Source organism: Motacilla alba, chromosome 9 (genome assembly GCF_015832195.1).
Source record: "Motacilla alba alba isolate MOTALB_02 chromosome 9, Motacilla_alba_V1.0_pri, whole genome shotgun sequence".
NCBI lineage: Eukaryota > Metazoa > Chordata > Aves > Passeriformes > Motacillidae > Motacilla > Motacilla alba.
The window spans coordinates 16,486,181-16,511,817 of NC_052024.1; the positions used below are offsets into that span (position 1 = coordinate 16,486,181).

At 47.3% G+C, this 25,637-nt stretch overlaps 1 protein-coding gene across 3 annotated transcripts in view; it reads left to right on the forward strand.

The window, feature by feature from the left end:
* DIS3L2 (DIS3 like 3'-5' exoribonuclease 2) overlaps positions 1 to 25,637 on the forward strand; it is a 181,956-nt gene that overhangs the window by 124,545 nt on the left and 31,774 nt on the right. For all 3 annotated transcript variants that reach the window (XM_038145249.1, XM_038145248.1, XM_038145250.1), the window contains exon 15: positions 20,198 to 20,277. In XM_038145249.1, the coding sequence (XP_038001177.1) occupies positions 20,198 to 20,277 (80 nt within the window). The remainder of the gene's footprint in view (positions 1 to 20,197; positions 20,278 to 25,637) is intronic.

Here is a 25,637-nt window from a genome sequence, read left to right on the forward strand (position 1 = left end):
ATGGGAAATTGTTTTGTCATATTTCCTGCCTCATATCTGTATAGTAAGCATTCAGGTCTTTTATTCTTGCTTTGTGAAAGTAATAAATATTTCTACCCTGTTTAAACAGTCATTGTGTGCAAAATATAGTTAATTAGTATATGAATGGAAGACTTAAGGTTGGAAGAAGTGTTTAGATGGGACAGAAAAGGGCTATAATGTTGCACAGACTTCAGTCTGATGTGTTTCCTTTAATAGCATATTCTGAATTTATGTCTTAAAATGCAGTTGGGGCAGAAAGGTTCATCCTGGTTTGACTACTCCCTGGAGTGATCCTTACGTTTTCTGTCCAAGGCTGCTGTATGTGCTACTCCTGCACACTGAGTGCGTGGACTGGTCAAGGGAAGAGTAAATGGCTTTTCTCCAGCCCCTGACTGGAGCTGCATCTCTTGGTCAGTCTCAAAAACAAAGTCGTGGTGCTCATTGCATGGCATGTGACGTTGGTACCAAACTCATCTCAGATTTGGTTCCATCAGGGTAGGTTGAGGAGTAGGTACCTTGCTGGGCACTTGGCTTTGGTGCAAGAGAAAATCCAAAAGGCCCATCTATAAAAGCCTGAAAACTGCTATGATACCTCCCTAAAGAGGCTGTTACAGCAAAAGTGCATGAACATGCCAGCAGAGGCAGGGTGGGCAGTATGTATGGGGCTGTGAGATAAATGGAAACTCAGACTGACAAGCAGCTTTCACTATTCACTTCCTATCACAATTCCACCATTGTCTGCTCCTTCTCTTTGATGTCTGGTTAAAGAGACATCACTGAAGCCCAGAATGGGGACAGCAGGTGCTATATGATCATTATGGATAGTTGCTTATACTGTGTGATACAAAAGGCAGCTGGGAGAATGTTGGATGTACTTGGAGATTAATTTCCTTTGGGGATTTTATGTCTTTTGTGTAGCCCCAGTTAATACATCAAAACAAGCATCTGAGGCCGCAGCTTCCTCCTGGAGAATGGTGCTCTCCTGCAGGAGTACCCAAAATGCCTGTACAAAGGTGTGTCAGCAAAGTGGGGAGGATTTTCAGCATGTCTTCCCTGCAATACCACAGAGGAACATGGTGCTTGGCAGGAGAATATGAGATGTCACCACTGCGGTCAGGAGCATCTACAGCTTAGGTCGGGAAGTTTCCACACACACCCGAGGATCCACATGGGATGGAGGTGTTCTGGGATCATGTTATAGAGGGGATGTGTGTTGGCTGAGCATCTCTCTGCTTGCATGGAGATGTTTGCGTTGCCAGGAGGTTTTAAAATAATTTGATTAAATTGGGATTTTGAGTGGAAAGCTCTCTGAATCTAGTCTTTTGCCCTGGGATTTTAATGAAGTCTTCCCAGGGGTGTGAGTAGGATTGATGTCCTCGCACACATCCCGCCATTCCCTGATGGTTCTGCAGGAGCTGAGCAGCTGTGTCCCAGCAGGAGCAGGTGGTGAAATGGTCGAGCTGGCTCTGGCAGGAGGGGAGAGTCGGACGCTGGAGCACAGGGCTCGGCTGTGGAGCGTTGTGCTGGGAGCCACTGCAGCCAGATGTCTGGGCAAACACAGCCAGGAAGGAGCTCCCCACACAGTGGTGCTCTGGCATTAATTTACCATCAGTAATGCAAGAGTGGGTGACTTTATTCTTCCTGGAGAAAGTATTTCAGCCACTAGCTCAGAAATTCAAGACCTCCGGTGATGTACGAGTGGTTTTCTTCTAAACAAACACTTAACCCTTGAGTTTTAATAAAACTATCACAGATGTGCAAGCTGAGAAACTTCTCTGTGAAAACCAGGTCTTTTGCTTTAATTTTGAGGTGCTGTGTGACACAGCAGAAGTGTTAGTGGTTCTTTCTCCTGCTAGCCTCAGAGCAAGTATCAGAGGGGAGGCTGGCTCCATCCTTCCAGACAATGAGAATGGTATGAAGAGGTGATGCAGTTGCCCGAGCTCACATGGTGTGTTGGTGGCAGAGCTGGCAGGACTGTAGCTGATTCCCCTGCCAAATCCAGTGCCTTGGGCCAGTGCTGACCATTCTCTCCATCTCATGTTTATTACTGACTCCTGTTGAATAAGAACCGGTGCTTCTTTCTTTCTGCTGTGTATTGCTGGCCCAGTTAAGGACAGGGTTTTTTTATTCTGGTTCCCCAGCAGATATGTCTCACAATTCAGAGCAGAGAAACATGAGGGCTGAACTATGGCCAGAACATCTCTGCAGTGCAGAAGCAATTGGTGTGTTTCACAAGTAGCCTCTCTCCCCATTCTTTTCAGTTCTTGGGCTTTGCCTCTGTGTGCCAGGACCAAGCCAGTGGGCTGCTATCCCATGGAAGTCTCTCCTGCTTGCCTGGGACAGAGTTGCAGTGGGCAGTACATCATTAGACCTTCCAAATTGCTTGGCATTTTCTGTTGATTGAATCCAGTAAGTGATCAGCCATTGTAGAAGGAGCATTGTAGAAGCTGGCAGTTGTTGCATGCTGACCTGCAAGCAAGGTTGAAATTGTTTGCAAGCACTCCAGATTCACACATGAAGTACACATCTCTTGGTTCCGTGGATTAACTGCTCTCAGATGGGTCTTGCCCTTGCCTTGTGATAAACATCCTGGTGTCATCTGCTCACACAGTGCCAAATAGCACGTCTAGGGGAAATAGAGGGCATCTGTGTTGGCTTAGTGTGGTGGAATGTGTCCCAAACGTGATGCTGATAGCTCAGGTGAACAGAGGAGTCAGCGCTTGATCCAGCTGAGCAAGCTGCTCCCTGGTGTTTTTGAGGTTGATAGGGAGAGTAGTGGCTTCTGCTGGCTATATTGAAAAAGGTTCAGGATGGAAAAACTGGTTCTTGATGAAGCAGAAACAAACTGGTTCTTCAGTGTCTCTGATAGCAAGACAAATAAAACCCAGGAAAACACGTTTGTGTAGAGGTGCATGTGGGGTGAGTGCTGGGAGGAAATTCTTATTTTATATTTTCTGCTGAGGAAACAATCTTGCTCTGAGAGTCTTGCCTTCCACTTAATGGTGTTTTTCTTCCCTGGTGATGAACAGACGTCATCAGAAAGTCTCTTGTTGTTCCAGATTCTGTTTATCACGTATTTGAACAAAGACTTGACAAGGGTTTTTTTTTCAGGTATTAATTATAGTTGACTGCAAGGCTAATCCATCATCCTCTTTGGATGGAGTCACTGGGTGTTGACTGATATAACTGCAAATATGATCAATCTGCCATAGGTGAAGATGTAGCAGCTCTTCGTCAGAGCCATCTCAGTTTCACCCAACAGTATCTAGAAGAAAGGCTAATTGTACAATAACAAAAGACGGCGTTTGGAAGGAGATGAAAGATTCTGACATTAGAGTTCTGTGATTTCTCATTTCAGTTCTAAAGTGAGAAGGGAAAATATTCATGGCCACAACTCATTTTATCAGGTGTTTCTGGGCATGATCACTCCTTCTGAGTCCTGGGGTATTTTATCTTTTGTCATTCATAGCATAAGGATGCTGCAGTACAAAGAAGCTCAGAAAGCACCTGTGGTTTTCATAGCCCTCTGAAATGAGACTACAGGATCCAAGCATAGCCAAGATCTTAGCCAAGATCCCAGCAGCTGAGGACAGACCTGATCTTGCCCCATCTGAGGAAACCAGTGCCTGCTGAAGTCCACTTTTGGGTTTATCTTTAAATGTTCCAAGTCCAAGCTCACATCTTCTGAAATGACCTGTCCTGTTAAAGTTTGCAGTGATTCATTTGGAGTGCATTTTGTTGAGCAACCTCTTGGGTTTGTTTTGAAAGCAAGGGGCTTTGAATCTGTCTTGAGTAGTCTGGATCATTTATCTTGCCCTTCTCTGCATCTTCATGTGGTAACAGGGAAGTTGTTTAAGCAAACAAACATAATTCAGAGTATGGCTTTCCCCTGAATATGAAATTGCGTAAAATGGCAGCATGAAGCATGACATCTCAGATAAGGTTGTTGTCCACTTTGCACTTATTTCCTTAGTTGGGATTTGAGGAAGACCTCCCTGAGTGTGCTCCTCCTTTGTGCAGCTCTGCCTTCACTGGTGGGAGACACATTTCCTGTCATTTCCTGCTTCCATCTTGAGGCACAAACACCCATCTCTCCCCAAAGATGTGTATTCACAAGTTATTGCATTGTCAACACCTTAAACCTGCCAACACTACTAAACTTTGCCCTCTGAAGGAAACATATTTCTATTTTGGATCTCATCTGATAGCTAATATCTTGAATTTGTGCTAATTAGTTACCAACTAAGCTGGCCACAGTCCATTGCCCATCTGTGATGGGCTGCCATTAAATTGGTGGTCACTTGGAAACTGAGCAAGAGGCACCGAGAAAGTAGCCTCAAGCGTTTGTTGGACTTGAGTGGCATGAGGGACTGGAGACATCTGGAAGAAACCAGCCATGCAAAATCACTGTGGAGGGATTTTTGTGGATAATTCCTTTAACTGCGCTTGAAAAACTTGTTTCTGTCACAGAAATACAAACTAACCAAGCAGTCACTCTTGCTTGGCTTTTTTTGTAAAAAACCAGCCTAGCTTGAATACAACAAAATTTAATTTGTGGCATCCTTGACAGTTGAAGTAAACCTGCCCTGTCATGGGTTTGATCTGCCTGATCCTGCAGAACTGGGGGGCTGCAGAGCTGTTGCTCATTGGGTGTCTCATGGCGATGCTGAAAAATTCACAGTCCCATGAGTCAGCAGGAGGTTTTGCATTAACTTTAGGGTTGTAGTTTCACCTCAATTTCAAGGTCTCTGTTTTAATCTCAAGACTATCCTTGTTTTTCTGAGGAGCAAACCCTGTGATCCAGCTTGCACTTTATTTCTGATTAGCATGTTAGAGTAGAACCTGACCTACAATACTGGGAAATAAAATACTTAAATAGCTAAAATGGGATTTGAAAAAATGCAATTTATTAAATGATTTCTTGGTCATTGATGTGTTTAGCAGGTATGGAAGACAAAATGAACTAAAACAGGCTTTGGCATTTCAGAAAGTGAGTCATTTTTTCTGTTGCATCATGTATAAACTTTTCCCTACTCGTGTATGTATGGTTGAAATTACTTTGAGGTTTTGAATTCTCACTTCAGCTCTCTGTTTTTTATTATTTTAAAACGTTACTGAAAGTGAATTCTGTGCTCACATTGCCTTGCTGTTTAGTTGTTTTGGTTGTTTTGGTTTTTTTTTTAATAAGACAATGGGCAACATGCGGGTGGTTAAATGAGCTGGGGAGTTATTGGTTTCTCATGTTTAGGTAGGAGTAAAAGGCAGATATATTGATGGATCCATAACATTGTTCCAGGGGGAGCTGCTGACAAATACCCTTTACTCAGGGGGACAACCTTGAAATCCTTTGGCAGTGTGATCATCTCTTTTCAGATTCTCAAGCATTTATAGAGGTTCCTTGAAATCAGTTTAAAGACCATGAACACGGTGCTGTTGCAACCAGCTGAGAGAGTATAAACAGGTGTGACTTTCCTTAAAAGAGTGCAGGAGAGTACTCTGAGGTTCTCCACGCTGGAAGAATGCTATTGCTCAGAATCCCAGGAGTTCTGAGGTAAAGACTAGAGCACACAGTGAGCACTGGGAGATGCCAGATAGAAATATGGTACCTGAATGGAGCTTCCACGGGCCAGGCCCAGCGCAGAAGCCAGTTGGTCTCCACATGCTGGGACCAACAAGATGTACATTTTTCTTGGCATGAGGAAATCCAGCAGGCAGAGATGTGTCAAAGCTGTCCTTGTGTGCCCACTTCATAGGGAGACATGGATACTCCTCAAGAGTGAACTGGATGACCTTCTTTCTTCAGAGTTCACAGCTGCCACCTGCAGCCGAGCTCTGCAGAGGACAGAGGACTTGCCCCAACCCCGAGCAGTTGGACAAAGTAACATCACCTGGGCATCATCCCTTCAGGAAAATTGTCTGTAACTTACTTTAGACCCTGCACTGAGGATCAGTGGTTTTGCCTCAAGTAGCCTTTGTCATAGTGGTAGCACAGCAATGGGTACAAAACACAGTTCAGAGGAGGAAGATTTACTGAAAAGAGTTTGAATGGCCAAGAGATGGGAGCTACCATAGGCTTTTCTCCCAACCCTCATTAATTTCCATTGTGGAAGAGGGAAGGGTTTGGAGAAGGGGTTTTTTGTTTGTCTGAAATAAAAAAACCCCAAACCTTTCATGTCCCTGTTGCCCCAAATATTTTTAGAACTAGCGTGCAGCTGCACGGTCTGCCTTGTCTCATTAGAAACTGGCTTGATCTTCAGTCTTGGCAGATTCCATGAGAGTCTAAGAGATCTATTAGAAGGATCAAGGGTGACTCTATGGTATGAGAGGGTAGGAATCTCGCAGCTTATTGAATGTCAGCTGTGACAGTGCAGTGCCTGGCGTGTGTTGTGTCAAGGCTCTGCAGTTACGGCATGCTGGAAATGTAAAACTGGAAAGGGCTTTAGGAGATGATCCTTTTCCTGGCAGTAGCAGGAGCTCAGCTGGTAGCAGTCCTGTGCTGTGTTTGTTGCTGCTCTGTCACTGAGCCTTTGTAGCTGCTGGGACCTGTGAGCCAGAGCAAGTTGCTCCCGGGGTTGTCTCCACGACTTTCACCCTCCAGCCATGCAGATACAAAGTGTGTGAAAGAAGTTGCTGTTGGACCTGTCCCTCACGTGTCCCCAGTTAGTCATTGCCTGGAATCTGAAATGCTAAAGGCCTGGAGAAATCTTGCAGGAAACTCAGCTGAGTGTGCCAAGGTCCTCTGGGGTAGAGTTCAGCAGTCTGAAGGGCTCACCTGATTACAGCAAGGTTGTCATGCAGAGTGACTCACACGAGATTATCTTTGATGTCATGGAGTGTTTCTTCCCATTACAGTTGACAGGACAGTTGGTCAGAGCGTGGTAATAATGTGGGTTTGATCCCCCTATGGGCCATTCACTTAAGAGTTGGACTTGGTGATCCTTGTGGGTCCCTTCCAACTCAGAATATTCTGTGATCCTGTGACAACCTGCTGGCTGCAGTTGTGATGGGGTTTTACTTGCTGGGGCTGCAGAGTAGTGCTGGAGTGTGAGATGCCCTCTTGTGCAGTCTGGGCAGGCAGCACAGCTGGATGCTCCCATGGCTTGTGGCATTTCCGTGGGCGAGTGGCATGGTTGAGCCCAGCAGTGTGGGCAAAGCCTAGCACAGACCTTTGCTCTTTAGTTTTGAGTGAGGATTTCAGCTTTAGGTTGGGTTTATGGAAAGCAGCGTGAGGTTTGGTTTACAAAAGAAAAAAAAATAGTCTTTTCGAAAAGCAATTTGTTTCTGCTTTCTGTGAGCAAAGCTTCCAAAGGGACTTGGTCAGTTCTGCAGTATGATCAACAGGACTGGAAAAAAATACCAAGTGAAGTAAGGCAGTGGCTGTGGTAAACATGAACTGGGGCCTTGGATGTAGCTAATGGCATACCACAAAAGAGTCTCCTTTCACCCACCACGGACAGTGCCAGCAGCAAGCACTGCCAGCGCTGGCGTCTAGCAGAGGAAAGCATCATTTGGCTCCCTTTTGGATTTCATTACTCTTCCTGCACTCCCTCCTGCTCGCAGCAAAAGCCTTTCCAGTTGTAAAGAAGTGAATTAACTGCCTTGGTGTCAGTGATGGATGAGGCGCTTTCTCCCCCGTTCAAAGCGAGGAGCGGTGCCGGTGAATGCGGGACGGCGGAGTTGAAAAGTCCAAGTGGAGCAGGAGAGCCCGTGTGGTGACCCAGCTGTCAGGCAGGACACCCTGGGGACCGCTCCCGCCGCTGCCCTGGGAGTGGGGAACAAAAACAACTCTCAGCACGCTCGCCCGGCTTCAAGGCTCTTTTTTTTGTCCGTGTCCTGCTTTCAGTGGACTTGGGCACATCCCTGAACACACAGCAGCCGTTTGTGTGGGTTCAGGGAGCCTCAAAGGCTTTCACAGGGAGCTCCTCCAGGCTGCACAAAGCGGGGTTACCACGCTGGTACTCCAGAGATCTCCTTTCAGGCGTCCATGGCTAATCATATTAAAGGTGACCTCGTGGGCAGCCCTCTCCATTGTTGCCATATGTTTTGTCCAGTGCTTGAGTGATGTTGTGCATTGGAATGTATTCATGCGTCGCCTAATTTAATCACCAGGCTTAATCCCCTCTCCTGTTCTACACCCTTAGAATTTACTGGCTCCTTTCTAGCCTCCCATGCATTGTTTGGGTCTCCTTCACAAGCTAATACCGATGCCTGGAGCGATTTTTATTTATTTATTTACTTTCAGAAAGTATTTAAAAATTTAATTTCAGCCATAAGCCCAACAACCTCTCCAAAGGGAGAGCAAGCACAGTGGATGCTCTAGCAAGCTGATCCTTCTTCCCTGTGTTCTTTTCCTTCCAGCTTTTCCGTAGAAAAATTAGGGATTAAGCTCATGGGTTTAAAAAAAATAAAAATACTAGAATGGAAAAATGACTGAGAAAGTGGTGTGTCTCCTTTTAATATTGTTGGAATAAATAACTGATTTTAAGAACTTGACTCTGTCTGTAAAATACGATGTTGGTTTCTGCCTTTAAAACTTACTGCTTTGGTATGGACAACTCCTGTTCCAGGGCTGACTGAACAAAATTAACCCAACAAATACCCAAGTCCATCAAGCTGGCAAACTGAAAAGACTGATTTATGCAAGACTACTGCAAAACTCAGAGAGCTCTGCAAGAGCTGCTGTACTCCACAGACAGGCATTTCTAGGGAGCAACCTTTGCAGAATGTCTTATAAGGATAATTTCTACGGATTTTGGTAAGGTTTCCCTGCTCCAGCTGATGCTGCCTTCTGGAGGGGTATGTTAAAAATGGGAATTTGAGATTCGGTTGTGTTGTGAATTGCCTTAGGTGTGGATGGGAGCAGTCCTGGCAAGGGAAGGCTGTGATGAGATTTTAGGGTGATACAAAATCAGGTTGCTTGTATGCTGAACTAGAGGCAGGAAACCTTACACTTGCTGAGGCAGATTGTTACATAGACAACCTCGTGCTTTGGGTCAGCTCTTACAGCCTCCTGCCCTGCATACAGCATGCTAGTACCCACACTGGAAATAGTGGAATACATCCTGGATAAGCTTAAACATGGATTGTACCTGAATGACAGCTTTGAGTTTCCCTCTGTGAATGAGTGTGCACAGGCACACATGAGATCCCTGCAGCCAAGTTCTCACACATGAGCTTGCTGATCTTCTCTGACTGTGTGCTGTGTTTTAGGTTTGATGGGAGGAAGGAGGAATGACGTAAAAGGTTGCAGATTTGTGGCTGGTTTTAAAAATAGTTTTAAAATATTATGTATCTTTATTTTAAAGAAATGCAATACTGCTTGGAAACCACAGCTACTGAACATAAACCATATTGAGCCCCTTACATATGTTCAGTCACAGTGTGGAGCAGAGGGTTGTAACAGCCTGCTGTGCATTAGCACTGGAAGAGGATTCCCTGATCCTACTCCCCACACTCCAACTCCGGGATCCACAGCAGGATCATGGGCTCTGACATCAATTTGGCCCTACAAAAATGCTATAGAATTTACACCTTTTCAGTGTGAACCTTGCCAGAGCCCTTTCTGAAGTGCCTGCATGCAGAAATTGCTTCTCCGCTGAAGCACAGCTGTGTTGGAGCCAGAGGACAGCTGGCCATGGGTTAGCTGGAGGGCAGGGTACCTGTCTCACTGCCATGGGGTCTGGGCTTGCTAGGACAAGTCTCCTGGCCACTGTCCACTCCTGCTTCCTTCTTTTCCTGTGACAGAGGAGCCTGGAGCCTCTAGGAAGATGTGGGCCGGGAGCAGGTTGCTGCCAGAAGAATTCAACCACGCCACAACCAGTCTCTTCCCAGGGGAGCCCGGCAGTTGGGCTAACAGCAGCAACTCGTGCTGTCCACGGGAATGGAGAGGAGTGTTTATGGAAAGCTTTGGATCTCCTACTCATGCACTGAACCACTGTGCTTAGACACACCATGGGATTTTTGGTGAAGTCAGGGAAAGGAGGTCATGGCACACGGCTGACCTGTGCCCAGGGAGGAGCGTGCCAGCACTGCCATGGTGGGATGTGGAGTGGTGTTCTGTGGCATGCAGCTTTAGGAGAAGATGCTCTGCAGCTCTGAGTGTGTATGGCAGAAGATGTCTTCCCATCCCCGTGCTGTAACAGTGTCAGGGGGAACAGGTTTGGCCAAGGACATGGTGGAGCTGCCTGCAGTCCTGGCAGGTTGTAACATACTGCAAGGAAGTCCAGAATGTCCCCAGGGACTGGGCAAAGCTTGAGTCAGCAGCACTAGGTCTGGACTTCAGGACTGCCAGGTATTTCACAGCAGCACCCCAAGGGATGGGGGAGAATGGTGTGTCTGTCAAACTGAGATCAGTGTGGTGTAATCAGGGTATTCTGGTCTTCACAGTCCCAGTTAATGGGTTGCAGATATAACTAAACCTAGAAATACTGTTGTGATCATTCTTGTTACCTGGTAGAGCTCTTACCATGTCAGCACAGGGGCTGTTCATATTTTAATGGATTTATCTCTTGTATGGAGGGTATTACAAGCTTTATCTGTCTCCAGTGAGACTCCACGGAAATCCCTCCAGGCATGAGGCAGTACCTGGGTACTGAATTAATCTGTGCTCCTAGATTCTCACAGCCCCATTAGTGGCTTAGCAGGGGAAGCAGTTTCCATTAACAAACTTAAGAAAATAGGATTTGCTTTGTTTGATCTGCCCTCGGTTCCTTGTATCCTCCCAGTAGCAATGACAAAGACTGGGCACATTACAGGGAGGCACAAAATAGTCATAGGGAAGACATAAAATAGGCTGATTTGTAAAACATGTATCAGCATCCTCCAGGCTTGTGGGGTGAGGGAAAGTTGTGCTATAGTCAGGTGCAGTAAAATACACCAAACCTTTCTTTCTCTTGCCACATACCTAGACACATCTGCACCCAGGGCTCTTAACTTGCCTACCTTATGCCTTGAGCCATTTGAGGACAGCACAGTGTCACATCCTCCTCCAGGTAACCACTGCTGTCTGCTCTATTCCTGGCGTGAGGCTGGGGCAGCTCTCAAAGACTGTGTGGTGCTTTGGGAAGGGCTGTTTTCCCCCTCACTTTTCATCTAATGTTGCTGGTGTTCATGATCTGTTTTCCATTAAAAAACTGCCCGTGGGGACCACTGTGTTTCCCTTGTGGTGCTGTGTGCCTTAGCAGAGCTGTTCATCCATCAGGGTCTGGATCTGACCTTTCTTTGAGAGCTGCTGGCTTCTGCAATGCTGTTCTCTACTGGCCACAGGCTCTCACAGAACAGCAGGGCTGAGCACTGACCCTGTTTAAACCTGGGGTCAGTGTTAAGACCTGTTTTCAGGCATGGCTGTCAGGTGTCTAAAATCATAGCAGTTTGGGATAATAACCTGTTACCTTGTAGTACTCTCTAATAGCAGCATACCAAGCAGCGAGTTGAGAGAGGGTTTCTACTTGGTTGTGTCACTTTTCATCTAAAGCAAATGCAGAACACACTAATTACTTTTCTTTCAAGCTCTCACATACCATTTTGGGGCAGAAATGCCTTAGGGATCTCTTTCTGACCAGCCTTTGTTTTTCTCTGTCAGCTCAAGGTGGCATACATACCAACTTCCACACCCCCAACCTATGACAAAGCTGGTGTTGGTCCCACAGAACCCTCAGGTTCTGGCTGTGACTGACCCATGGGCCACAGGTGCCATGGCTGCACAGAAACACCCTTTCTTTGGCTGCTGGCACTGTCAGGTTAGGAGAAATTTTATGTCAGCTGTACCCCCAAAGTTCCTCTCCTTGTTAATGGTGAGAAGTATTTCCTTTTTTTCATGTGGTTACTTTAACTTGGTTGGTGTATTTGCTCCAGGATTTTCAGAGGAGTGGATGTATTTGCTGCTCTGCCAGCCCCTGCTGGCTGAGCCCAGGATCTGTGTCAGTCCTGGATATCAGTGGGTGCTGCTGGTGTCATTCTCCTTCTCTAGGCTCTGCACCAACTGCAGGTGCCTGTGGGCTGTGGAACTGTAGACCCAGCTCTTGGCTGTTTCTGTTAACACCAGTTACAGGTCCCTGTGCTGCTCTCTGGCCTTTGGCTGTTGGCCTCTGATCTCTCCTAGGGAATTTCAACCCTCTGATAAGTACATGAGATCTGAGTGCTTCCCTCCAGCCATCAACTTCTTCATGGACAGGGAAACTTCATTTGCCATCAACTCTTAATTGTTTGAGAAGAGGCAGTCTTACCTCCCCAGGAGTCTCTGGGGTTGTTTCAGATTCCTGTTTGCTGTCTACCTTCTTACTAGATCGTCCTCCTCTCGCAAATTCCTGCTTTCCCAAGTGAATTCCCAAATCTCTCAAGTAAAGAAGAGACCATTGGGGCTGGGCAGGGTGAAATTGCTCCCCTGTTTCCTGCTAAGCCTATAGTCATCATCAGTTTTCAAAAAGCAAGAATTTTCTGCAGCCCAAAATCTCTTGTCTCAACCGAGGATGGCAAAGCCCAGCTTGTGAGGGTTTTGTTACTGCACAAGGCAAAATGAGTGAAAAACTGTTTTTTGTCAGAGCATGGATGGGACTGGGAGACACAAAAGATCAGGGAATGCTTTAAAGGGAGGCTGGGAGACAAGCTCTGAGTAACAGAAAATGAAACAGCCAAGCAGTGAAACTTGGCATATGTCTTGTTAGTGTCACATTTTTTTAATGTGGCATTTCCTAGGGATGTTTTGCTTCTATTTTCAAGTTGGTATATGTGTAGAAAATACTTTTAACTTCATTGACAGTTCCCTAGTGGTCTAGGGCATGCAGTGCAGTGTCACAATTTGTTAGCTTTTGAAGAAGGTATTTTTAATCCACAAATTCAAGCTCTTCACAATTCTATAATCTGTATTTTAGTTTTGTGGTTTCTTAATCGTGCATGTAGAGAATGAGCTCATCCAGTTTATGAAATGAACGGAAGTATTCAGCTCTTCTTTCTAAATAAATCTGGATCCATTTCTTTTGTGGATTGCATCCGAAACCTCCGTTGCAGGCAAGTGTGAATGCTTAAAAATAAACTCATTTGCAGTTTATATTTTTGCCAAGTGGTGAAAGTAGTCTTGTGCCCTGTCTTTCTGGAAAGGCTCTTCAGCTTTGACTTGCAGCTGTGACATGAAAGCCAAGGGTGTGATGCCAGCTTGTCATTTTGGTGACAGCATCTGCCTGTCTTTGCAAAGGATCCAGCCACAGTTCTTCCTGGTTTTGCTGTGCTGCCCAACCACCCATAGCAGAGGTTTTGGGGGCCACTAGCCATCAATAGGGCAGCCCTCTTATGTGCCAGGGAATAAGTGCTGGTGCCTTCACTTCTGTGACAGGGAGACCCCCTCACTGCATCCCAGGGCTGATGTTTGGAGAGCAAGAGCTCTTGCAGCCTGTGGGATAATTTAGTAATAGCTTATTGTGGCTTTGGGTCCCAGGCTGGGAACCTTTGGGTTTCCAGATTAATTTAAGAGGGAAGAGCTCTCTTCTCTTTTCCATCTGCCATGTCAGGAATTCACTGACTTTTCCCATGTTTTATGCAGCTGTATAATGCAGGCAGCAGCTAAGTAAATGATAGGATTTTAAAATAAAAGTAAGCAGCAGGATTCAGACCAGAGTAATACCCCAAATGTGTTTCAGCTCCTTCTCCTAGGCTGGATTGGGGTTTGATTTCACATTGTCCTTAGCTCCATGCATGGATCTTGTAGCCTGTTAACAGAGGCACTTTGCTGGCTAATGTGCTGAGGAAATGGGGCAGCAGGGACAGGTTCAGGAACCTCTGAGAATTTAAACCTTCACCTGGAAATTGTCCTTGTAGGGATGGGGAGAAGGAGCCTCACTGAGGAGGCAGTAGGTGTGATGTACCAGTTTAGGACCAATTCATGACTTACAACCAGTAGCAACAGCAGTCCCATAATCAGGTGCTGAGATTTGCTGTCTACAAAGCCAAAAGGAAAGGACTCCTCCAACCCAGTGTGAGAGGAACTCGTTGAGCTGGTTGCAAGTTTCCTTGTCTTTCCTCTTTTTTCCACTGTAGGACTTTTGGTTTGTCCTTTATTACCCCCATCCTGTCCTTACCACATGTTCTTCATCCACTACCCAGGGTCTTTCTCCAACAATTTTCAGCTGCAGCACAAATAGAAAAGCTCATGGAAGAAGTGCTTTGGTCTCCAGAGCAGCTTCTTTAAGTGAAAACACAGCTGTGAGGTTTGCAGCCTGTGCTGCTGTAAGGGCTCATCCAGCCGGCACAGCCAGCACCGCTGCAGTGCTTCCAGCACGCAGGAATTGGGAAATCCATTGTGAACAAGATTGAGTTTGATGGCCTGCGTGGAGGCAGATGGATGTATTTTTAAGGGATGAGGTGCCAGAAAACTCTGTGATTACGTTACTGGAGCATGGCTCGTTTTTTGTGGTTTTAAAAGTGAGTGTCAGGACTTCAGGACTATTTCTTTTTCGGGTCAAAACCAAAGTTTGGGCGGGGCATAAAAACCTGCTTGATGACTAAGTTTATTCTTAAAAAGCTTTCTAGAGCTTGCTGGAGAGGGGAGCCTTTATTCCAATTCAGAGCAGATACCAGTCTTTTTGGACTTCCGTGCAAATGGGGTAAAAACTGATTAAATACCCAGGGTGAAAAAGAAGCCCTGCCTTTCAGGAAACTGTTTTCGGTGTGATCTTTAGATCCAGTTCCCTGGTTTTTGTCTCAGAGGCTCATATTCTGCCTCGCCTCCTTGCCCTGGGTGAACTCTTTCTGCTTGAATTCCCCCCACATCAGTGGAATTACCTTGACCAGTTCCAACCAAGGCTGCCCTTACATCGCCCTATGACTGGGACAGCTCAGATCTGACCTGGTTCCTCGGCTGAACCGATAATTCCTCTCTGACACAGTGCATGTGTAGAGAAAACTTTTCATCTCATGACAAAGGTTTGATGCTCAGAGCCAAGACTGGGAACGGAGGATCCAAGCCAAGCTATTTACTCAAGGGGCATGCAGAATTTGCCCGGTCAGGTCAATGTAGGGACTGGCAGCATTTCAGCAGCCAGAAGAGTGCTCCTCATCCTCTTTTCTTGTTGGAGCTACCAGGCTTTATCGCATGACTGAGCCCCCAACTGCTGCTGGTCTAAAACATCCTTTAAAATGAAGATGGCTGCTGCCTGCACTGAAACTCAGGCAAGTCTGGAGGTCCATGGCAATGTGAAGCACTGTTCACTCTTTCTGAAAATCTCTTCTTAGCCTTGGTGGAAGAAGCCACAAGACGTAGGGAGCTTCTCCAACACCCCCACCAAGGCCTGTCTGCCTGGGCAGGGCATTGGGTCCCCCCAGGGCTCAGGCAGCACAGAGTGCACTGAGGGGCAGCTGCTTCTTCTGCTTCACTGGTGTCTTGTATCTGTGCACTGGTTTAGTGTCTGCTCACCTCTGCTGGGGATGGGATGGGAGCTTTGGGTGCAGATGAGGCACGTCAATGTCTGGCAGATGGGGGAACAGGAGCATCCTGCTGTCAGCCAGCTGCATTCTCAGCTGGGTTTAAGGATGTAGGGATAGAGAGTGGGAGTATGTTACTAATCCAAAGAGTAGAGTAATTGTACAAACAAGTGTACAGCCCTCAGTGCTGTGGGCTCAGGAGATGACTTTCCTCAAGGTGGCTTTCCTCAAGAAGGTGGCATTACCTTCACCTTGAGCTTGCAGTACGTGCCACCAAACCGCATGAAGGATCTTTGAGGGCTTCTGTGTGCTGTGAGTACATTCTCTTGCTCCATTGACCAGTCACAGGATAGTGTGCTCACACCTGCTTGGTGTCTTAAAAGAGATACTCCCATCCATGGAGTCAACAGCGTCCTGCCCATCAAACAACCTTCCCCAGCCCCTTTGAATTTCAGTGCTCTGCTCCTCTTCTGTTCGGGTGTACTGCAGTTGTGTCTGGTGACGCGAGCCTATCCATCACTGTATCCAAAGAGATCCAAATTACTCCTTTTGACAGCTCTTATTCACACACCTCCCTGTGCCTCTGATGTCACAATTATTGATGGGGCTCTCCTGTTAGGCAGCACTCTGTTCTCAGCATGGCTGCCTTCCAGCTCCCCTTCCCACTGAGTTCATGCACACACCATGCCGAACGCTCCTTTATGTGCAGTGCCAGTGGAGTGGAAAGGGGTCTTTATTAGCATGTGAGCTTCAGGGCTGCACTACCAAAAGGGGCAGTGCAAGCCAAATCACACTGCAGTTCAGTGCTGGGAAATTTGCTCTCCCTTTCCTCTCCCAGGGAAGCCCAGCAGAGTCTTGTAAAATGAAATGATTTCATATGTTTAATGGCGAAGATCCCTTGATCTGATGAACCTCCCTTGTGATGGGGGTCACCCTGCACTTGCATTTCTCTAAGATACTTCAGTCCCCCATTGGCCCTGCAGGTATAAAATGCAGTATTTTTGGGAACGGTGCCTTTCCCTGTGCTGTGGTATTAGCCTGTTTGCTGGCTTTACAGCAAGCCCCTTCTGACAAGGAACAGTGACACACACAAAAAGGAGCTTCAAACAGCAATGTGGTGTTGGAGCAGTGTTGTCAAATTGTTTAAGAGTTAAAGCTGTGCCAGAGGGGTAATTGCAAAAGGCTGCTGGATTTGTAGGGCTTTGTGTATGCAGAAGGTTCTGGATGTCTCATGACATTGCTGCGGCAAAAGTCAGATAGAATGATGAAGTGGTTGATCAGCTCCTGACATTTGTCCCAGCCTTGCCCTGCAGCCTTCTGGGATTCAGAAGTAACCAGAGGTTTTGTGTGTTGTGAGTGAAGGCAAAAGGAAAGGGCATCTGCTGGAGAAGATAGGACCAGAGAGAAGCAGCACTGTAGGGGTGCAGAGAGCTGGGAAAGGACACTTGAGTTTTGTTTTCAGAAGTCTGTGACAGCAGGAGCTTCATAGAATAGCTTTAGCGTGAGAGAAAAAAATCTGTGCTGACCTTCCAAAGCACTGATGTGCTGGGAAGCATGAGTGCCTTTACAGTGAGCAGGGCAGTGAAGAAGTGACAGAGTCTGGTCAGTGGAGCTCTCCTGAGGCTCCAATGGCAGAGAGGACCCAACTGCAAGGTGTTGAGTAGGTGTGGACAACCTTGTTAAGCTTAGCAGGAAGCTTATAGTTTCTGCATTCCCAGTGTGCTCCCTGCACAGCTGGTTCTTCCCTAGCTGCCTTACCTGCTGGCTTTCCACCCTGAGTTTTGCCTGAGGGCTTTGTGCTCTCCGAAGAGGCCAAATGCCACCAAAGGAGCAAAGGCAGCCAGACCATTGCTGGTGGCTGCACAGTCAGAGCTTGACTGTTCATTTGGGGTCAGTAAGGACTCCTGGTGACAAGCACAGGTCCCCTCTTCCCCCTCCTGGCTGACCATGACAGTGCATGAGCAGGGCAGATCTGCAGAAGAGCATGGATTGGGAATCAGTGACAGCACATCTGCCTTGAGCTTTGGTTACTGGGACAGATCTTTAGTTACACACCTCTCTGTGTGACAGCCTGACCCTGACCTTTCTCTGAGTGTGGTCCTCTTGTCACTGTGGGTGATGGCAACATCCTCTTTCCTGACAGCACTGACCCAGATGGTCGAGCCATGTACAGTTCCCACTATGCAGGCCTTGCTGGCACTGATAGATGATGCAGAGATGGCTGAGCCTGCCAAGCAGGGTGTGTTTTATTTGTTTGGAATACCATGAGCAGACAAAGAAGGATTAAAATAACAGAAAGTTGAAAACCAGATATCTTTGGGAGCTGTGATCTTTCCTTTTGGGGTCGGCAGGTTCCATGGGACCTCATGCCCTCCGATAGTGGAAAGGTCACCTTCCCATACCTGATTACCCCAAGGCTTTCCCTAGCAGCCTCTCAAAACAAGGCTGTTTTCCTTCCCAGCCTTTTTCCTTCCTTCCTTCCTTGCTTCCTCTCTTCCCTCCCCCTGGACTTGTGTCCTTGCACAGAGGTGGTTCCACCCTTGAGCTTGCACCCAGAGCCCAGGTGAGCTATGACCAGAGATGCTCAATTAGTGCAACCCCAGAGCTCACTTAACTGAGAGATGCAAGCAAGAGGTTCAGGCACTCCTGAGTTTGTCCTGATCAAAATTATTGTTGAAAGTTGCCAAAGCCACAATTTTGCCAAATTTTGCACTCCTTCTGTGCGTCATCTTCACTGATTCTCTGGTGCAGTGCCTTTTCCAAAGAAAAGGATCTGGTGGATCTGTGTCTGCAGTAATTGCTGTCCCTTTGGCCTCAGAGGTGCTTCCTTATATCCTAGCAGGAAAGCTCTGGAAAAAGTGGCCCAGAAAAAAATGGCTTTAAGCAGTTCCCAGTTCCTCCTTCAGTTCCCCAAACCAGGGACTCTGCTTATAGAGCACGTATGGCCAGCAAGCTGATTGCTTGTGTCCCTTGGGGAGGTTCCTTTGTTTCTTGGTGACCTCCTGCTCCCATGTGGTAGCTGCCATGTGCCATCAGAGCATCTGGAGAGGCTGGATCCACAGCCAGGCTTCATGGATCTTGGCCAGAAGAAGCATCCCCAGCCAGCCGTGCTGGTCCTGCCAGGAACATTGCTCTCCAGAGTGGCTCTGACTGATCTTGCTTGGTGCAAGGTCAGGGCTTGCAAGAAGGGGAGCTGTGGAGAGTGTTAAGGGGTCACTGTCTTGACAGTCTATGAACTGTGATGTGTGTACCATGGGCACTCATATTATGTGGTGTTACACGAGCTTGTGTTTCAGAATGGCTTACACTGGTAGGGCTGTGGATGTCAAGGGAGCTCAGCTGAATTTGGCCTCAGCCTAGTACTTGGTTCTTAACTCAGTATTCAAGGTGGTGAATTTTTCAATGATTTCTTGGCATGCAGTTTTATTTGGGTCAGTGAGAGCACAGTGTGTGACTTTGCTACTCTTTAGGGAAGGGAAAATCAGTGCATCATCTAGTGATTCAGCACACAGGGTTCCTTTACAGCCTAAAGGAGAAAGATGTTTTAATTCTGTATTCATTCCTGAATAAGCCATTAATTTGAGTTAGCAATTTTCTTGGAGCCCAGAGGAGAGGAGTCTGTGATCAAATGCAGTGGCTCAACACTGCTCTCCTCCTTTCCTTGCTTAAAAAGGTCGGGCTCATCATAACAAACTTCCTTTGACTTTTAGCCTTTGTGGTCATCTACCCAGACCATTTCAGGAGTCCTGCACAATCCAGCAACAGCCCTGCTGATAGTAATCTCTGTGACCCCAAAAACATGCATGAAGACTGGCAGCTACCTCCTCTAAAGGATGCTTCGCCTCTTACCCTCCCTGCTGGCTCCTGGTCAAGGTCTGCAGCTCTTTAGCTGAGCCCAGGGGCCACACTTCATGGCTGTGAGAAGTGGTGGGACATTGACCTGGGGGCCAGCAGCTTTCCCCAGGGTAATGAGGAGCTGCTTGGATGGGCAGGGCTGTTGCAGAACTCAGTTCTCTGCTGTTTTCTAGGCAGCTCAGTGTATAAAATCACTGAAGACATTTTCAGCAAGAAAGTCCCCCCACAGAACCATTCTGTTGCTTGTTGAAAGAGGATTAATTTTTCCCCCTTAATAAAACAAGCTGTGTTTGAAATCCAAAAACCCTTGCTGAATGCCTTCTTGGAGCTGCAACCAAAGCAGCTTCCAGGTCCCATTATAGCCTGCTGCCGGAGGCGGGTCCAAGCTGCAAACCCTTCTAACAGCTCTTTAATAACTCTGCACAGAAGGAAAAATCTGTCACCTTTCTCTCTGTGGTTTCTCCTCTGTTCTAATGCACTGGAGGAATGAGATGGAGCCGGGAAAGTTTTCAGAGAAAGACTCGTGGGAACTCCAGCTGCCGATGGAGAAACTCATTTCTGTAGTGTCTGAGGGGAACCGCAGCCGCTTTGCTGAAGGCTGGTGTGTGTGGGTGGGTTTGGAGGCCTGAGCTGTTACAACCCGTGCATTTCAGAGCAACCACGAACACTTTATAGTAACAAAGGGTGGAAAAAGCAAGAGGTTTCTGCAACGCATGTGACTTTTCCCTGAGGTTTGGAACCCCACAGTATGTTCCAGGCCACGGTGTTTGCGTGTCAGCCTTGGTGAGTTAAGCTTTCTCCCACAAGCCTTGCTTGAAGTTGCTGTAATGACCAAAAGCCTAAAATGTTGCTTCTTTTTTTTTTTGCTCTCTCTCTTTTCATTGTCCCACACCCCTTCTCCTCTGTGCAGATGAAGCTCTCGTTTACCTTGGACCAGGAGAGTGGGATGCCCCAGGGCTGTTATATCTATCAGTACCGGGACAGCAACAGGTGAGTCCTGTGGAAGATCGCACTCAGGAAGGTGCAGTGAAAGGAGACTGCCCTGCCTCCTGCCAAAGGGATCACAATTGCTTGTACCACTTAAAAGTAGATCAAAGAAGGCCTCAGGCTTGACCTGAAACTGGGAGCAGCTCCTGTAAAGGCCAGGTTCCTTAAAATGCACAAGGCCCTGCAGCGCCCTTTTTTTTTCTCTATCTTTTAAAAGCTGCTTTTATTTGTCTAAAAGGCCTGCTCTTGGGTACCTCAGGCTCTGACAGAGCTCACCCAGGCTTTACCCAGGGATGTTTGAGACTCACACTCTACACTGTTGGGGTTACTCCGGGAGCATGGCCTGGGGGAAAGCACCCAAAGGCTGCAGAGCACTTGAAACTCACACTCACCTGTGCTTAGCTAGACCCACAGAGCACCCTGTTCTCTCTGCTGAAGCTCATGCAGGGGTTTACTGAATGGCCTATGTGGTATCACAGCCCCAGTGCAGCCACGTGCTCTGTTTTTGTAAGATACTATATGATATTCAAGCTTTGGATGTGTTTGGAGCACAGAGTCCTCTATTTCTAGGTATTCTGCCTATTTTTACTAGCTGCTGTAGTGAATTGGCACCCAAGATGTTTTTATTTCAAATCACATTCTCATTATCAAATTGACAGCAGCAGCAGAGTTCAGGATATTTCTGTGTTCACCCTGAATACCAGCATGTCATAAATCCATGGCTTGTTACTCCACCCATGTAGTTCTGCTTCTTGCCAGTTATTCAAGTTAACCTAAAAAATGAGAGTGTATGAAATTGTCAATGAACAGAACAGCCTGTAATTAGATCTTCTCAGAAAGGCCAACAAGAGCAGTCCCAGCAAGGAAGAGGGACATCTGCAAATGCACAGAGCAGTGTCTTAGCTGAGAAATCTTAACATTTAAACAAGAAGGGAGGTCATATGTGGCAGACTCCTTCCTGCCTTTGGGTGGGTGATTAGCATGTGGTACATGGTACATGTTGTCCCATCCCGAGTATCCCAGGCCCAGAGCCTTGTATGAGCAGAGCTGGTGCCTCCAGCACCACTGAGCTCACAGGGCAACGTGCAGTTCAGCACCAAAGCACAAAATCAACAAGGGAGGAGCGTCTGTTCTTGAGGGTTTTAAAGGCAGTGGCACACAATGAACAGCGAGGAAAAGAAACCCCCCAGACCTGCTCGGCTTTGTTGAGGATGTTTACAGACCAGTGTTTCTAATTGTGTGGTGTATATCTCAAAAATCAGCAGCTGTGGTTTTTCTGCCACAGACCCTCCTCTCCTCAGGCTGCAGTGGGTGTTTTCTGCCATTGTTAGAGGAAGCTCCAGGGACATGAGTAGAGCTGTTCTGTTTAAGTGCTAAGGCCAGTAGCAGTTCTTCTTGGAAACCTTGCTGTTAGCTGTGAGTGGCCCAGTGTGTGACAAAGTAGCTGTGTCACGTTAACAGCTGTTGATTGAGAGATTTATGGCTGTGTCCTGTGATTCTGGCAGGCACAGGAGCTGAGCCACCCTGGGCCATGCCAGCCAGGATCATGGCTTGAAAAAATACATTGTGGGCAGGATGAGTGCAATTGCAAGTAAATCCAGACTTTGTGTGTGCCTGACAGATCCAAACTGCAGTTACACCTTCCTGCAGGCCCCCATACTTTGTATTTCATAGCTTGCTTGACCAACCTGGGGGGAGCAGGATCCCATTTCCCAGGGAGAGCCTTGCTAGGTTTGCACACACGCTTACCCCCCCTAAAGCCTGTGTGCAGCCCAGTGCTCTGACAGTCCTTGGCTGGGGAGCTGAAGCGTGAAGGTCTGTGCTACGGCTGACTCATTCTTGCAGGTAAAATACCCTTGAGCTGAACATGTGCTTGGTTCTGGAACCAAGCACAAGAACTTTAAATTTGAATAGTGTTGGGAAGCACGAGACATGGCTCCTGCTCAGCCAAGCAGAAACTGTTCCTCTCAAGCACTGGGCCTGTCATAGGGTTAATCTGATGTCCATACAGTAGCATGGCACTTGTCACGATGGTTCTTCCTTATAGTAATTTTCCAGGGTAACTTGTAGGGCCGGTGTTCTCCCAAGTGTAGTCAGGCTTTGACAGAACCCATCAGGATTCAGAGGGTAACAGCTCTTCTGCCTCCTGAAGATGTAGCCAGAAGCTAAAGCAACATAACCTTGGTGTCTACATTGTATTTTGGAACCATTTACAGCCCAGAGGAGAAATACTGGTGACACACTGCAAGCTCATGCATGGGAAGGACTGGAAACGTGCACCCTAGAGCCCAGTGCCCTCAGCATCAAACCTAGGACCTTTTCCAGGGGAAGACTTATGGCAGGTGTGCAGGTGTGTGAAGCTCTTGAGCAGCAGCTTTAACAGGTGGAAGCTGAGGTGATTCTGGCTGGCAGAAACCCATTCTGACCTGGGGAGTGTGCCCAGTGCCCCAGAGATCTGCACCAGCCAGGCTGTGCGTGTCAAGGCTTGGTGTCACCCTGGTCACTGATGGAATGTCCCTTCCCCTCCAAGTGGCAAATGCTGTTCCAAGCTGCAGCCAGATGGGGCCACCGGAGAACAGCGGATATTGGTCTCCCACTTGGAGAACAAAGGACTGCAGCATTGCTGAAAGTGTAATTACCAGAGCAATTAAAATTTCTATTGATTAGGCTAGAAGTGCAAGTACCATGCAGGTTCTTACAAGGGCAATCAATTGGAATTTGTTCCCTTTAAAATGATAAAACCCTTCCAAGGAAATGTTCCTCCTCCCGCCAGCTGTTGCCTGCCTGTCTGCAGGAACATTCATGGGCACAGCACTCAACCACTCCACCCTCTGTGCCAAGCACTTTGGGTGGACTGGACTCAGCAGAACCTTGGAAGTCTTGGATTGAGAGCAAAAGAGGTGCTGAGCACCCAGCTGCTTGCCCTGCCCTTCCAACCCCTGCTATAATAGATAGGTATCCAGTGGCACTTGATAGTCCCAGTGGCAGCTTGGAGCTGTATGGAGGAACGGGGCTGTTACTGCCCCTGCAGTCACAGGGGTGAGACCAGGGGACATCACTTCTCCTCTTCCTCCTGCTCAGACCTAGGGCATCCAGTCCTTTCCAGCTTGTCAGTCCTTCCTTGCCCCAGAGGAAGTGGCTTGACCTGACAGAGGCAAGCAGTGTGCTTTCTCATTTTTTAGCCATGTTGCTTAAATTCTCCCTAATGGAGATCAGTCAGTGTAGTGGCCAGAGCCCCAGGCTGGTGCTGTCCTGCAAGGGGAGCACTGTGCTGTGACACAGACAGACAGTGACGGGTGCTGGGTGACATTTGGAACAGGAGCCTACTGTCAACCCTCAGATGGCCCTAGAGCAGTGACATCAAGGAAGGGACGGCCCTGCCAGATGTCCTGTCAGGTGTTGACACAGCACATGTCAGATGTTGACAGTGGGACTGGCTTTCTTTCACTACCACTTAACATAGGCTGGATTTCTCTGATCCTGCACAGGATCCAATTGCAAAACCCAGCCAGGCAGTAAAAGACCATCAAGTTCATTCACATCCACCATGGCTCATGAATCCTGTCTTACAACATGCACTCACCATGTCCCTGCTCCAGGAATGTGTTATGGGCTGTGCTGAGGAAGTGCCAGCTGTGCCCACTCTGAAGCCAGCCTGCCCAGCGTGCCTGGTCCTGCTCCTGTGGGCTGCCAGGCAGCAGGAAGGATGAGGTCCTAAAGGTTAAGGCTCAGCATGAAAGACTTCTTCCAGCCTGTGTGCAGGAAGAGCCAAAGCCAATTTGAGATCCCCCTGGAAGAAATTAATTGCGAGAAGTCCAGTGTCTTTTGGCTGTATCCAAGAAATAGAAAATGCAATCTGTTCTCTGCACTCACCATCACTATCCACATGCTGCTCTGGAGACCTTCTAGGCTCTGCCCATCTACCCACAGCAAGTCTGATCCTTCAAATGCCTTTGTCTTCCCTCCCAACACTGATTACTGCCGCCTTTCTCAGATGATGCAGTGCTCAGGGTCTTTGCCATCCCAGACCCACCAGGGAGGGGTAAATCCCTGTCAAGTATGACACTTTATTGTCCCCAGCTGGTACTTCTCTAATACGATTTTCCTGCTCCCTCAGCGTCGAGGTTTTGGTCTGTTTTTGAGGTCCCTTTCCCACATCCCAGATTCCACCTTTGCCAATAGACCAGCTTACAGCTCACCAATGAATTTCATTTTCATTCTGTGCTGCAGCTGCAGTTTGTGTCAGGATTATGAATTTGCAGTGGGGGCTTTCACATTCTCTTCAGAGTAATTTCAAAACCCAGAGGAGCAGCATCTTGCATGGAAGCACTTAGAGACCTCATACAAAAGCAGCATTGGAGTATTGATCACTTTTTCTCTCTGGGGACCCAGAGTGCTGCAGATTGAGCTGCTGTGCAGTGTAGCCACTTGCGGGCAGCACCACACAACTCTTCAGAATGAGAAGTGAAAAACAGCTCCAGTTGAAAGGAAAAGTGGTGCCCCCTTTTATATAGAGATCAGTGATGTCTGGTACATTGGATTATCACTTGAAACACCAGGACTTCAAATGCCAGAGTGCATGCACTCCTGATGCTGACAGACTCATGATACATAATGCTGTTTGGGTTACCAACTGAGCTCCTCTGTGCAATCTTTTCATAAGGTGAATGTAATATCTGCAGTGATGTACCCAATGTGACATCAAGAGGGCCAACCTATAATTATGCTGGAATCGTTTGAATGGGTTATTTGTCACAAACACTTTAGCTCACTCCATTTATTGCTCCTATTCAGGACTGCAGCAGTTTTGGTGTAAACAGAGTTTGGGTCGAGGTTTGGGAGGGTTTGTTTTTCTGAAAAAGAGCAAAGCAGAATTGTTCAGAGTTTATTCTTTTTTGCTAGAAGAGATGTTGTCTGGCAGTGCTAGAAAGAAAATATGCACAGCAGCTGACACAGCTGCTGATTTGTTTTCAGAGATACTTCCCAGGTATACAGCTCATGTGTTGGACTTTAGCATGGACCTGGTTGTTCTGCAGTGAGCTGGCAGGTTTACCATGTTTTTGTTCCTTTTGAGAAATTGAGGCTTGCAGAGTGGGCTGTTTGCACAAGGAGCTGCTGCACTGCTCACACGGTCCCTGGGTGCCTGACCTGCCTTATTACATGGCTGTTTCATGGTACACATCCCAGTGAATCAGCACTGCTTCTGTTGGTGTAAAGGAACTCCCCTGGTGGCATCTGATTTCCCAGTTAGTGATCATGCTCTGCCCCATCCAACCTGCAAGGCTAGAGAAGTCTCTGAAAGTGGCATCTTCTCTTATTTGTCTTGTCTGGTGGATGGGGATTTCATGGGGAAAATCCATGTA